Here is a 15420-nt window from a genome sequence, read left to right on the forward strand (position 1 = left end):
TGATGTTTATGAAAGGAGAAAAGAAAGAATTATATTTTAATTAAATTTATATATATCTATTAAAAAAAATTAACACTAATATTAAAAGCAATAAAGTAACTTACATAAAAATAAAGGATAAAAAATATGAAAAGTTAAATTTAAAAAAGAATTGTATATAACATTATATAAAGATAGGTTATTATAAAAAATAATATATAATGAAAATCCTATAGTATAAATATAAAGATAAAAAATTGGGCTCAAATTATGTGAATTAACTATTTAAATTAATGTGGTATAATAGTAAAAAATTAGAAAACTAACAATATATTTATAGACTTTTAATATATTATTAATAGATAAATAAAATAAATAGTTAGATAGAAATAGAGTAATCCTTTTGGATAAGCATTTAGTATAATATTTTTGAATAAGTGTTGGTTTGATTATTAAAATTAAAAAATATGTAGTAATAAATATAATAAATAAAATAACACAATTTGAGTATTTTGGATGTATTATTTAAGACAAAGGAAATTGAGGATAATATGGTAGTGTTTCAATTTTTATAAGTGACATTTAATTTAATTTAATATTATTATATTTTCAAATGTTTTTTACGTATTGAATGGCAATGCAATGCATTGAATATAAATTGAAAAGTACAAAGTTTTAATACTTACTTACCAAACTTATTTTGAAGTTGACTATTCTCAATTCTCATTGACTAAACACTTTTCAGTATTTTTTTTAATTTAATTTTTGTTCATTGTTTATTTATGATGAGCGAGCGTTTAATATGAACTATGATAACCATTCTCATACAGTACATATGCATAGACAATTTCCCGTATGAAAAAATTTGTTCCCTGACGATATCTAATTACATTTAATTATTTCAAGTAGTAATAAAGTCGGATACATGAATTAAATGATATTATTAAATTTTATCATGTATTATATTTATAATAAAATTATTTATGCATATTTAAATATCTATTAAATAAAATAATAGTTAATTTATACTTAGCAAAAATAACCAATTAGTCAAATTCGTTTAAAGAGAATCAATTAATTTGTTTGCATTTATTGAAGGAAGATATTTTCCTTTATATTCAAAAGAAAATATTATATATTCCTTTCTCTTCGTCATTTATCATTGTTATGTGTATCACTCCCTAAAACTAAATTCATTCTTACACAAATTGTTATGTTTATGTGTGAAAAGAGAATTGAAGAATACACAAATAAATAGAGCATAGGCAATAAGTTTTGATTACAATGGGAAAAAAGAGGGGATCCGAAATGAACGTTTTATTTGGATGGTTGATGAAGTTATCTATCAAAGTTAAAATCTTTTTGGGAACATTGGTTGCGCTTTGTGCTTTGGTGGCTCTAGGTTTTACCATCAAAGATCATGAATATTTCTTCGTAGTCGCTGAAGCTGTTCATCTTGCTGGGACTATTGTCCTCTTATACAAGCTCTTCACCAAGAAAACTTGCTCTGGTATGTTACATTTCATATTTCATATTCTTCAATTATGGGTTTTGATATTTTAACTTTTCATGTTTTTTGGTATAATATTCTAAATGCTAATTATAAATAATATCAAAATAAGAATTAAGTTAATTTAATCTCCAATCTTCCAATTTTTTTTATAAGATTTCATAGAACTTAAACGCAGATCGTTTCGATAGTAGCAGAGGATAAAAAAAATTCTGTTTGGTCCTTGAAGTTACATTCTAGTCTCAATTTAGTCCTTGAAATTTCAATGGTCTCAATTTAATCTCTAAATTTTTTAAATTTTAATCGCATTAGTCCTACGGTGATTTTCGTCACAGAGTCAATTTTGAGACAATTGAAACTTTAAGAACTGAATTGAGGTTCGAATGTAAAATAATATAAAACTCTGCGCTCAACTCAATCAATTCTTATTAATATACAATTCAAATAAAAAAAAATATTTCCAAATTATCAATTCAATTCTCATGTTATGTCATTTATTCCAAACACATTGTTTGATCTACAATTCAATTGTAAAATTTTTTGGTTCCAAATACACCCTAAAGAAATAAAAGGGGAAAATTAAAAAAAGTTTTATTTGGCATTTTCAGGTTTATCACTTAAAACCCAAGAGATCACAGCTTTGTACCTATCAGGAAGATTAATTTGTGGCATGCTGTTGAGAAATGTTGTTGGCATCTACATGTACATTATGCTAGACTTGGTATTTCTCTTGTCAACATTACTCACAATATGGAAGATAAGGTTCAAATTGAAGTCCTCCTATATTAAAGAGCTTGACACCGTACGAGTGCCTTTTATGGTAATACCCTTAATTTTCTTTTGTTTATGTGAATATATTATGTGATTTACATAGAACACTCATAGTTTAATTTATGGATACTATAAGATTTATGTTATCATCAAATTCCCTAGACAAACAATATTAAGAGAGTAATTTCTGTAATTAGGGATGTCAATGAGGCGGGGCGGGGATGCTCTGCTTTTCGTTCCCTTCCCCAGAATTAATCCTTATTTCTGTCTCAATCTCCGTCATGGGGGATAATTGTCCCCATTCCCATTCTCCGCGTTTTTCATATTTTTCGCGGGGTCCCATTTCTCATCCCCTTATATTTAACATTCATATGAAAATTATAGTAAAAAATATCAAAAAATAAAAATAAAAAACAAACTACAAAATACTATTACAAACACAAACATATCTTATCCAAGATTATAAGTCTAGAAATACAACATAGCAAATTATAATACATAAAATAAAATCTTAAAATACAACTTCTATTCTAAAAAAAGCAATAAGATATAATCTTTAACATCAAGTATTCTTTGATGGTCAGCATACTCAGCAAGAGGAATCATAATTGCTTTAGATACATAGAACGAGAGAAAATCAAGCAACTATTTCAAAATCAAACCCTAACTATTTCAAAATTATAAACCCTATATGTCTAATTGCTTTAGATACATAGAAAGAGAGAAAATCAAAATTATACAACCCAGTGAGTAGGAAAGACTGAATAATAGGATTAGGATTTTTTAATTGGTGAAATTACTAAAAAACCCACCTATGTTAGAAATAAAATAAAGTTATTTAAGAAATTTCAAACATTCGGGGAATTATCGGGGATGGGACGGGGATCTCCGCTCGGGTCCCTGCGCCTGTCTCGGGGGAATTTCGCTCCCCATTCCCATCCTCACGGGAAAAATTTTCCACCAATGGGGCCCCATTCAGGATGGTTCCCACGGGGATCCCTGCCTCCTGGAGAATTTTGACACCCCTATCTGTAACTAAATTGAGTTGATTTAGTGGTTAGTTTATTAGCCTGTTTAAGTAAGTGTTACGAGTTCGAATCCTGCTCATCTCTAAAAGATTTTTTCTATTAAATTGGTCATTCAAAGATTGTGAATTAATCATATTTGTTCTCCAATCACTTTATTAACATTTTTTTTCAAAAAATATTGTAAAACGTTAATTAATAATATATATAATATCTGATATGTCTAATTGAATATTGACCAAATATATTTATAAAAATTTATTAATTTAGTCATTTTTCTCCATTACAAAAATCCTATTCCTAATATGACCTAATGACTAAATTGATAGATTTTCGTAAACATATTTAGTCAACGTCTAATTGAATATATGTGTCATATATGCTATCAGTTAACATTTCACATCATCAATTGTTGACGAAAATTGTGAGTGGAGTAACTGAATGACAAATATGATTAATTCGTAATATTTGAAAGACCAATTTGATTAAAAAAAAATTTCAAAGACAAATTTAAAAAACACCTTATCTTTCAGAGACTAATTTGATTATTAACCCCTCAAAATAAGAGTAATTTCTTTTCCCCTGGTTTTATGTTTAAAGTGTTGCACAGTTGTCCTAGACAATGAACTAGTAGGAGCAATATTCTTTTGGCATTGTTTACAATGCCGATGAAATTTACCGAAATTGTCCATAAATTAATGAATTTTACATTTTCTCTCCAAAATCATATAATAGGTAAATTTTGACAAATTCGACATAAAAGTACAAAACATCATTAGAATTGGCCCATCATTCCGGTATTAGTTTTTATTATATGTAACTCATTGTGATTTAAGATTTTCATTTTGTTTGGGCCGGGGTGAACACGTACTAGAGGTATTGAATAATTAATAACATATAGTATATATTGATAATGTACTAGGTGGTGAGTTGTGCAATCCTTGCGATAATAATCCACCCGCGTTCAAGTGATTTTTCTTTCACTAACACCCTTTGGGCATTCTGTGTGTACTTGGAAGCCATTTCAGTTTTCCCTCAACTTCGTTTCATGCAAAATGCAAAGGTTAGTCCTTATATATTACACTACAAATTGAATAAATTTTAGTTTAATCATTTTTCAGACTATGGTAATCCTTGTTTGCTTCTAGATGGTTGAAACATTTACAGGATACTATGTGTTTTCGCTTGGTATTTCAAGATTCTTGGCATTGGCTCAATGGATAATTCAGGTGAGATAAAATTGTGAATTGAGTTTATTAGTATGTAAAGTGAATGATTATTATATATCTAACATATTTTTTAAAATAAAAATTTTTATATAACTCTTTTTTAGATATATATATTTTTTAAATAATAAGAATCAAATTTTAAATTTTTCTGTGTATAAATTTTGATATCATGTTATAAAATTATTTTTTTAAAAAAATTAAATTAATAAAATATGACATATATACGACTAAAAAAATTATAGGAGCCTAAATCAACAAAGGAGAAGAAATATAAATATGTTAAACAAATAAAACTATACATGTAGCATCCAATCATCCATATGCAAGAACAAAGTAAACATATTTATTTATATTGATTTAAGTATAATGTATATGTTTATATATATACCACATGAAGGATTTGTCCACATTAGGTATAAATTTTGCTCATTTACACATCGAATAATTTCTTATGCATAATAAACTTTATCATTCCAACTGTAGAATCAAGTCATATTATCTTGATAATAAAGCTTATCAAAATTCAGAAAAAACATACATCAATAGGTATATAATTCATTAGTCATATTCACTTGCATTTTTTAAGACCGTATATAATATACGCAAAAATAAAGTATTACGATGATATATTAAATTGGAGATTATTAACTTTTTTCATCCACCAGTTTGCGAGAATATATTAAAATATTATTAGAGTTGTTAGTAGTTAAGAGTTAAGTTAGTAATAACTAATAGTTAGTTATAAAATTAATTGGTAATATTTCTATAAATAGGATGATTCTTATCGTATAACAATAATTTTAACACAACAACTTTACATATAATATTATCTTTTTATTCTACTTCTCTTCCAAAAATTTAACAATTATTATTATTATTATTATTATTATTATTTAGAAGATTCCGGTGTTTTCATGTTCTTTTGGCAGATCTATAAGACTCGAGGAACATATCTATTTTTGCTAGGTAGTGGCAATATTTGGTTCTTGGCAGCCTTGCTAGCAGAAATGGTACAATCGTTTATTTTGGCTGATTTTTGTTACTATTACATAAAAAGGTATATAATTAATTTTTTTCCCATTTATTACTGTTTTTAATTAGATTCTATATGAGTTATAATATTTGTTCAATTTTTTCTCCCTTTTCCAGCTTCAAACAAGGCCAACTTTTGAGGAAAATGCCAATTTAAGGCCCGAGTTACAGATTTATAGTGTGTTTAGATTTAAGAACAACCAAACTTAAGACCAGTTGTTGATACATGTGCTTTTCTTATTTTTATGTGACAATATATGTTCTGAGGGATATATAAAATGATTTTACACATTTTATAAATGCATCCAAATTTTTAGTGTTATAAGTCATTAATATTTTATTCTTTGAAGAACCAGGTAAGTAGTTTTTCCTAAAATTAATTAGTAAATATCCCTTTAAAATATTGGCCTTGAGGATTTGAACCCACTCTTTCAAATCACCGTCTTTCTAACTTTGATGGCACCAAGCCACCAATCACCATTAATCACAATCGGTGATAAAATCTTTCAACCAAGGGTCACTCTCTGGTACAGATCAAAGTTGATATAGATATACAGAAACTCGTCATATGGTTGACGCGTGTACTGTCATTGCAAAATGGAGCAGGTTTTTACCAGCAAATGCGACTCACCCCTCTGTGTGTTGTCCTCCGTAACAGGCAAATTGGTGAGTTGGTGAGTTTGGGTTATGGGTCTCTTTGTTCGTTCGTTTTTGGGCCACGGGGATAGTCTGAAAAAAGGTGTTGGGTTGGGTAGGAGGATAATTGATGAAGTCACCGTCGTGTTTCGTGGATTAAGCAGAACCGCTAGCATCATCGCCGTTCTCTGCATGGACTCTTCTTCTCGCTCCTACATGGATACACACCAGAACTTTCTGTGTCGGAGGAGACCATACCCGATGACTTGGAGCATCATCGAAAGACCCATCTTTTGTCATTTTCAACGTTGACATTTCCGGCCTCGCGGCGCAAATGATGAGAACAGTCAGCAAACGCGGAGCAGATTTGGTGGCAATGGAAACTAAATCAGAGCTGCTCCTTCTTCTGCGTTGTGAAGACTGACAAAAGCGCGGTGAGCGAGAGGAGCAAATGGAGTTGCCAATTGAAGGAAGAGCGAGCAGTCATTGGAGCGCATCAGAAGAGGCAATGGGAAACTGATTATCTGGGTTGGGATAGAGTTTGTTGGGGATGGGTCTTTTTGTCCGGGTCGGGTTCTTCTTTGAGTTGTGATCCGGTCCAGTTGGGCTTCTCTAATTGGGTTGTACAATTAATGCTTATTGTGTTTAGGGGTGAAAACAAGACAGGTCTTAACAGACCTGGCCTGTCATGTACTCACTTGGCTTGAGTTTGGTCTACAGCTTGTTATAGTCAATTTGCAAATAAATTGTACATAATTAGTCAATTTGTAAATAGATTGTATGTATAAGTAATGACTCATCAACAAAATAATATCACACTTTAATTAAATTTTGCATATTCATACTTACAGAAGGTGAATATCATACTCTAAATCCTTACATTTAGCTATGAACATTTTACTCTGAGTCATTATAGTGAGTCAGCATACTTGAGACCGAAATTAACTTCATATAATCCAAATTCTACATTTCAAATGGCACTCAAGTTTATGCTATATGAACTTTTATCCAAGGAGGAGATATTATTGGTTTCCTCTCTTCATATAAAAAATGCTAATAACTTCAAATTCTCAATCATTGTCACCATCACAAAAAAATATGTAAACAATTTCAATGTCCATCCATATTGATTACCAGACGAGCTTTTAGAGAACATGATCCGCAGGGAAGAATAAGTAATCCTAGCAAAGAATCATTGTTCAATATAGATATTCTACTTTCATCCCTCAATAAGGAATACCCCATTTTATGCAATTCCAATGAGTCTATAGAGAAATAATCTCCACATCTGCACTGATAAAACAGTTCCAATGCTTCTCGGTCATCTTCACCCATCATATCCTCTAAGCTTAAATCTTCTGCAACATCAACAGCCTAGACATCACGCCTTGAACTTGAACTTCAAAGCTCATTATCATAAAATAAACAAGAGCTTGAATCGCCAAGAACTTTCCACGCCTTTTGTACTTTGAGAAATCTATCTCCACTAGTTTGATTGCTGCCGGATGCATCAGAAGATTTCAACAGCTTATCAGCATGTATACTGAGTATGGCAGAGCAGTAACTAGCACGGATTTCTTCATAACTTGAATCTTCCTTGACGTTGAGAACCTCATAATGCGTTTCATGAATGACATTCTTGTCTAGAAGCATTGTTACTTGTTAGACGTTAATTTTTACTCAAAAAGGCAAGGTTCTCTACATTCAAGAGAGAAACATCACCAACAAGGAAAATGACATATTATTATCATTATCATGTATGAAAAACTACTGTAATTACAATACGACTGCTCAAACCATATCAAATGAATTCTTTGGTTTGGAATTCTTTCTTATGCATCATTTCCGACTTCCCTGAACTTCAAAACATGTATTCGATCAACCTAAATTCCTGGCATTCCAAATGCTGGTCTGTTCTTCCATTCCTGAGGAATTGAAGTTGCCGATGTGACATCCAAATTCCAAATAGCCCATAAATTGTTTTCAATAACAAAAACAATTGGCGATTTCCATGAAGCTTCCATGTTAAGGCATTTTTAGAACCGTCCATTATTACAAGTTCTAACTTCGACAAACACTAATGTCACATGAGCAGAATCTGCCTATTTCAGCCACTAGCCAACTACCTCTATACTTACAGGAGAATGCTGCACGGCTTCTCCAGGAGTCCAGTATCCACGGGAACACATTCACTGATGCAAGTAGGCCCAACAATCAAATTACGCTAGTCAAGAAGACAAGAACATCTGCCTTGAGCCACATTGTCCTCTGCAGCACCTTGTAGCCTTTCCAAAGTGCTCACTCCTCATGTTGCATGTTGGGGCACCCTTACTGAGGACAGCTTGTCCTAAGACGTCCAAATGTCTCCCTCTCATGAATCTGAAATTGCCTTTGCTGAGCTAAAGGCCATCAAGCTGACTACATTTTGTTCTGGTTCATGCATCTTTGCAATTAAATAATAAGCGTGTCTGCACTCCACAGATAGAGTTTAAACCCATTTTCAACTAAAAATGAAGCTGGTCCAACATGGGGGACAAAAACCTACATTAAGATGCTCTTGGATTGGCTCGTATCTTCCTAATTAAGTAGTTCTCCAAACCAATGCCAGCATCCACTATTCTAGTATGACTTGTTATTTCAATCTTGAGAACTTGCTCCAAAACATCTCTGCACCTCACACCATCGTCCACTTCACATATTAAAGGTATTATGATCGCCCAGGTATCCATATGAGAAGCTTCCCCATGCTCAAGCGATTTGGTTAGAACTCCACAAGCTTCCTTAATCTTACCAACATTGCAGAAACCCTTTACTAGGCCATGAATAACAGCAAAATGCGGAGAAAAACCTTTAGACAGCATCTCCTTCATATAGTTATTTGCCTCATCAAGCATTCCTTTGTCACATAACCCACCAACCAAAGTTCGATATGACACAAGATTAGGCAAGCACCCATTGTTCTGCATATCAACAATAACTTTACAAGCATCATGGGCGCGCCCTTCCCTGCAGAACCCCAATATAACAGTATTATAATGAACTATGTCAGGATTGCACCCTTTGATCTTCATCCTACAAAGAAGCTTGTAAGCTTCTCTAAGCTTCTTCTTCCTACACAAACTGTTCAACAAAGTGGTGTAAGTCAAAGAATCAGGAACAAACCCTTTGTTCAACATATCCTCCAACAAATCCATAGCTCCATTCACTTGACTCTTCCTACACATCGCTTGCATCAGAATCCGGTAACACTCGATATCAGGAACAATATCTCTCTTAAACATTTTGTTGAACAGGTGGTAGGCAATGCTAACATCTCCATTCAAACAGAAAGCCCGCATGAGAATATTGTAGGACTGAGTATTGGATGACACACCGTGCCTATGAGCATCCCTGAAGAGATCGAATGCAGGTCGAACAAAGTTGCGGTGGGATACAAGAATCGCAAGAATGCGGTTGAGGTGTTTGGGCAAAGGTTTGAAACCGTTTCGAAGCATAGTGTAGAAGGTTTTGAGGGCCTTGTCGGGTAAATCAGCTTCGCCATAGACTCTGATCAAGTAGGAGAACAGGGTAGGAGTGATTGGGTAGGATTCGGATTTGAGGCGGCGAACAAGGTCATCGACAAGGGAGAATTGCCTTGAGCGGCCCAATTTGAGGATGAGAATGAGGTAGGTAGAGTAAGAATGGCGAAAGTTGGGATGGCGAGAGGCGCATTCGAAGATTTCTTTGGCGAGAAGAGGGTCCGATTCGGAAGCTATGAGCTTTTGGACTCTAGATGGAGACTCAAATGGGGAATTGGAGCGAGAAGAATAGAAAGATTGTTGGTTTGGGTTTTGTGAAAAATTGAAGGAGATGATGCGGTGAGAGGACAGGGTGATTAGGGTTTTGGTGGAGCGGAGAAATGATCTGTGCAGACTCGGTGAGGTCATGGCGGTGGCTCAAGAAGGTGAGCTGGCGAGGGCAGGTCAATGCTAATTGTGGATTCGTGGTTAGTGTCCTTTGTTTCTATTGAGGAGATATGGATACTGTGGGTGTTCGCAGCGCGGTTTGGTTTGGTTTTTAGAAAAAAAAAATCCATCCAATTGTAAAAAAATTAATTGGTTTGGTTTGATTTTTTTTAGGCCAACCAAACTGAATTGAAATTGATTGATTTGATTCGATTTTTCGGTTTTTCACCAAGACCTTCATCAACTCCAACTTCTGTTCAAGAATGCTGTCACTTTACTATTATCAAACTGCAGAAATATCACAAAAAAATAAAATAAGAATAGAGAACACTAAACTAAAATTAGAACTGCACAAACTAAAATTAGAACAACACTAAAATTAAAACAGCATAATTTGAAACCTCAAACCACAAATTAAAATTAAATAATTGAAAAACAGCGACCACAAAAGTTAAGTTAAACGAGAGAACGTTAATAGGGTCGAAATAGTGTTTCTTTGACCTTGTTTAATAGAAGACTTTAACATTCAACAAAGCAAGATTTGCTTTGATGAGTGTCACTAACAAATAACAACGTACTAACACATCACAATTAAAAACATAGTTATCAAATCCAAACCAACAATCAATCCAGTTAGAGTGCTTGGTTAATGGGTTACTGATTCAACCGTTAGATAACTAGTTAAGCCAGTCATAATTAAATAATTATATATGATTTTATCTTTTTTCTCATAATAAGTTATTTTTATTTTATTGCTTTTAAAATTGAATACCACTGAACTATTTTAGATGTCTCCCTGATCAACAAAGTATAAACTAAAGAGTGCATATAAATGTTAACAAGATTTTTAAATCAATATTTTAGAGCCAGACAAGAAATACAACAGAGATCAGTTCATGAGACAACACAAAACTCCAATGCACATTTTAAGTATTTATTACTAAAAGGTTGTGAGAATCGAATCGGTCAAGTGACAGATTCAATGATTCAATAGTACAACCGAGATCGAACCATAGTTGAATCGATTTAATTAAATATACAATCAAATTATTAAAAATTTAATATATAATTTCAAATATCCAAATTCTATTATTTTTAAACTAATAAAATTTAAAATTTTGTAATTTGACATAATAACTTATATGTATTTTATCATTAAAAATTCACAAAATAAAACATTTCTAAATAATTTCTAAGTTCTAATTAACTAATTAAGTAATCAGCAACAATACTTATCAATCAACAACAAAAATTTAGAATAAAAAAATTTTCAACAATAAAAAATATAAACTTACAGAAAAACTCAAAACATCAGCAACTAAACTCACAACAAATTTCATCAGACTTCTAATAAGTATTCAACAAAAAAAACTGAGAATCCAAAAACAGAAAACTCAGCCTCCAAAGCCAGAAAATCAGAAAAATTAAGCAAAAAATCCAAACCAAGCATCCAAACTAAATTCAGAATAACATTAGTAACAACCCCAATTCAGAATACAAAATTAACAACAACCATTCAAATCAACCATCAACCCCAATTCAGAACCCCGTCAACAAGGTTAACTCAGACAAATTAACTCAGCAAAAAAATTCAACAGTCATTCAAATCAACCATCAACCATTATTTCAGAAAATTAGCAACGACAAAAATTGAAGCGTGCTTACCGGCGACGAAGGAGGAAGGAAAGTGAGCTCGGACAGAGAGAGAGGGCTTGATGACGAGGACAGAGAAGACGAGTTCAGGGCCGACGACGGAGACTGGCTTGATGACGACGATGGAGACTGCGACGCCAACAACTCCGAGCAGACCTTCTGGCGACGTCGAGGAGAAGAGGATCCAGGAGGCGAGGGCCGATCAGACCTTCGAGAGGCGACGACGTCGACCGCTGTCTGTCACCGCCGGCGGCGAAAGTGGTGGCGTTCTGATAGGGTTTAGCGTGGGGCCATGGGCAGGTGAATTGTGAGAGAGAGATAAGGATGGCTTTCGTTGGTGAATTGTGAATTGTGACTTGCGAGAGAGAGAAGGCGTGTTCTGCTTTTGTTTTTTAGTAATTCAAAAAATCGAAAATAAAATTGTGTTTGAAATACCTTTGAATAGAATTCTCAAACAAAAGAATTTTTTAGTTTGGAATACAATAAGGCGAAAACAGGTGAAATTGACTATATCTGAGAATTTTTAGATAAAAATTTAGTCAAATCAATTAAATTATTTAACAGCTCTTATATATCAACTACACGTAAAGTCGATTGCACTTAAATTTTCATCTATAATAAAGGTGTTATTTTCAATTTTTAAGAGAATTTTAGTTTTCACGTGTTCAAAGTAAATTATACAAAAAAAATTGATTTGCAATTCTAGCATTATTAAAGATTGAAATATTAAAATTATTCTTAATAAATAAATATAGATAAATAAAAAATTACACAAACAAAATAATAAAAAACACACTATTCATTTCATTTATCAAATTAATTATTTTAATTATGAATTTAAATCTAAAATAAAATTAAAATTTATTTTAAAAAAAATAGAATTATTTTTTTACTTTAATACTTTTCAAACATGAGGAATTGATTGGTTCAATTGGTTTGATAGATTTTTTTACCAATCTTTCCTTCTTTTGTTAGGTGATTTTTTTTTTGTCTCACAAGAGATCCATTCACACTTTTTAATTTTAACACAAAAATTAGAATGGAATAGAACTCCGTTATGGAGACGTGTGGTGTCAGCGATGGAGTAATTAAATGGTGCAAATTGGAGATGACTTATCGGACGGTCCAATTTTCTGATGACAAAACGGACGATTCGAATTGTTCCTCTCCAGCCACATGTCGCATGCGCGTTGCTCCCCACAAAAAGGTGCCCCTTTAACCCAACACACTCACTTTACTACATTTACACCCACCTTCCGAGTCACTTTCACCGTCATCTTCACCCTAGCCATTCTTTCTTCTTCTTCCTCCTTGAACAAGTTCTGCTTCATCTACTTCATTGAAAAAAAAAATTAAAATGCCAAAAAAAATAAAAATCTAAAAATATTGATCGTCCTAAACTTCATGTTGTAAAATATCTCAGCCATTCTAATTATATAAGTTTATTTATTAAATTTTTTTATATTTCAAATTATAATTATTATTCTTAGAAATTTAATTATAATTGTTGTTGTTAGAAGCTGAACTGAAAAATATATATGTGACAGAATTATTATTATTATTATTAATAGAAACTTAGGAATATATGTTTAAATAATAGTTAGAAATACGTATGTTTAAATGTAGTTAATTCTTGTTTAGAATTTTTTGTAATAATTTTAGAAATTATAATTAATTAGTTAACTGTTATAATTAATTTTAGAAATTTAGGAATATATGTTTAAATAATAATTAAAAATATGTATGTTTAAATGTAGTTAATGCTTGTTTAGAATTTTTTCTAATATAATAGATTAGTAATAAAAAATACTTGTTTAAATTTTTTTGTAATAATTTTAGAAATTATAATTAATTAGTTAACTATTATAATTAATTTTAGAAATTATAATTTTATAAATTATAGTAATTTTTCGTAACAATAAATAAACTAAATCGGTATTTTTTTTTTGGAATAATGTTGATAACTGTTCCTACCCTGCCCCAATGATAAAAGCCCAGGTCCAAATAAAAAAGCCTAGTCCGAATGATTAAGCCTAGCTAATCACCGACCTTCATATAAGAAGTCGGTGTCGACTACGACTTACGCTAAAGAAGTCGAACATGAGATTAGCTGGCAGATAAACGCTCATTCAAATGAGCAACCGCCCCTAAAATCTCTCTACCCGCTTCGTCAAGCCATATCTTAACCTCCCTAAGATAAAGGGACGGTTAACACCCAAAAGATACGGCACTACTCCAACGGTGGTTATTGGCTCACCACTATAAATACACTGACACCCCTCAGGTATCTCTAAGCCCAATACTATCTAGACCTGCTCACAGTCTTGCTAACTTAGGCATCGGAGTGTCTTTGCAGGTACCACCCCCTCTCCTCGAACAAACAAGTCGGACGGAGTCACCCGAGTTGCACACTCATTCGGAAGCCTCCACCTCCACACCTTTGGGCCAACCTACGCCATCTACTCTATTAATCTCCGGTTACCCAACGTAACATTAGCGCCGTTGCCGGGGACCTGAGAGATCATCCATCGATGGCGGACAGATCCCACGAAGAAGGCCATGTGGAAACAGACTCCGAGCAAGAGAATCCTCCACCAGAAAGTTGACAATCAGCATAGAGAAGACACCTCCAGAGTAAAGAACCCGAAGGTAAATTCCTCAGAAGGGCGCGAATCAGAAAAAGGAGGACCATCCCATGTAACTGAACTCATGGGGTTAGTCCACAGCCGCCTGGAATAGTTAGAACAAGAGCGGGAGCGGCAAAAGGAAACTGAAAAGTACCTAAAAGAGGAGATGGAATGGCGAAAAGAGTTAGAAAGAAAACTCTTAAAGCTAGAATCTTCCCTCAAGAGTCACAACTCCCGCGACGAACAAGAAGAGCAGTTCTTGGGGGGAGAGGATCCTTTCAGCGAGGACATAATGAGGGCAAAAGTTCCGAGAAACTTCAAAAGCCCGGATATGGACCTCTACGATGGAACCACGGATCCAAAGCATCATCTAAGCAACTTCAAAAGTCAGATGTACCTAGCTGATGCTTCCGACGCGACGCGATGCAAAGCTTTCCCGACCACTTTATCGAAAGCAGCGATGAAGTGGTTCGATAGCCTTCCCCCGAGATCGATCACCAGCTTTGAAGACCTCTCAAGGAAGTTTTTGATGAGGTTCTCAATTCAGAAAGACAAGGTGAAACATGCATCGAGCCTCCTGGGAATAAAACAGGAGGTCGGAGAATCTTTACGAGCCTATATGGAAAGGTTCAACAAAGCATGTTTGGAGATTCAAGACCTGCCCACAGAGGCAGTCATAATGGGACTAGTCAATGGACTTAGAGAAGGACCCTTCTCGCAATCCATATCTAAAAGACATCCCGCTTCTTTAAGTGATGTACAGGAACGAGCTGAAAAGTACATCAATATGGAGGAAAACGCCAAATTAAGAGACCTGAGTTGGCGACCTGGACCCCTTCCCTCAACTAAAGAGAGGGAAAGGGAAGCCAAGAAAAAGGAAGAGCTCGGTCTCGAGAGGCCAAGGAAATATCACTCTTATACTCCCCTGAAAGTTTCTATAGTGGATGTTTATAGAGAGATTTGCAACACCGAGAGACTGCCACCCCCTAGACCCATTAAAAATAAAAAAGGGGG

At 33.4% G+C, this 15420-nt stretch overlaps 3 protein-coding genes across 3 annotated transcripts; 1 reads left to right on the forward strand and 2 right to left on the reverse strand.

Moving 5' to 3' along the window:
- The first annotated feature begins 1181 nt into the window (after window positions 1-1181).
- Window positions 1182-5844, forward strand: LOC107464609 (ER lumen protein-retaining receptor). The gene is made up of 6 exons (XM_016083525.3): window positions 1182-1489; window positions 2098-2309; window positions 4208-4348; window positions 4434-4514; window positions 5444-5571; window positions 5664-5844. Exons 1-6 carry the CDS (start codon window positions 1264-1266, stop codon window positions 5701-5703), a joined length of 828 nt encoding a protein of 275 aa, XP_015939011.1. The 5' UTR covers window positions 1182-1263; the 3' UTR covers window positions 5704-5844.
- Window positions 5845-7184: 1340 nt separating this feature from the next.
- LOC107464637 (uncharacterized) lies at window positions 7185-7835 on the reverse strand. Its single transcript, XM_021131683.2, is given in 1 exon segment — window positions 7185-7835. A coding segment is annotated over 1 exon segment (543 nt). The 3' UTR covers window positions 7185-7292.
- LOC110272339 (pentatricopeptide repeat-containing protein At4g01400, mitochondrial) lies at window positions 7185-12158 on the reverse strand. Its single transcript, XM_016083573.3, has 2 exons — window positions 11792-12158; window positions 7185-10414 (listed from the first exon to the last, which is right to left on the reverse strand). The coding sequence occupies exon 2, from the start codon at window positions 10106-10108 to the stop codon at window positions 8729-8731; it is 1380 nt and encodes a 459-aa protein (XP_015939059.1). The 5' UTR covers window positions 10109-10414; window positions 11792-12158; the 3' UTR covers window positions 7185-8728.
- Window positions 12159-15420: the final 3262 nt, after the last annotated feature.

This window comes from Arachis duranensis, chromosome 9 (assembly GCF_000817695.3).
Source record: "Arachis duranensis cultivar V14167 chromosome 9, aradu.V14167.gnm2.J7QH, whole genome shotgun sequence".
NCBI lineage: Eukaryota > Viridiplantae > Streptophyta > Magnoliopsida > Fabales > Fabaceae > Arachis > Arachis duranensis.

What these genes read in the sequence shown, in the direction of transcription:
- LOC110272339 (XM_016083573.3), bottom strand. Translation starts at nt 10,108, where the DNA reads ATGACCTCACCGAGTCTGCACAGATCATTTCTCCGCTCCACCAAAACC.
- LOC107464609 (XM_016083525.3), top strand. Translation starts at nt 1,264, where the DNA reads ATGGGAAAAAAGAGGGGATCCGAAATGAACGTTTTATTTGGATGGTTG. An exon ending in CACCAAGAAAACTTGCTCTG is followed by an intron (nt 1,490 to 2,097) that starts GTATGTTACATT and finishes TGGCATTTTCAG; the next exon opens with GTTTATCACTTAAAACCCAA. An exon ending in TGGCTCAATGGATAATTCAG is followed by an intron (nt 4,515 to 5,443) that starts GTGAGATAAAAT and finishes TTCTTTTGGCAG; the next exon opens with ATCTATAAGACTCGAGGAAC.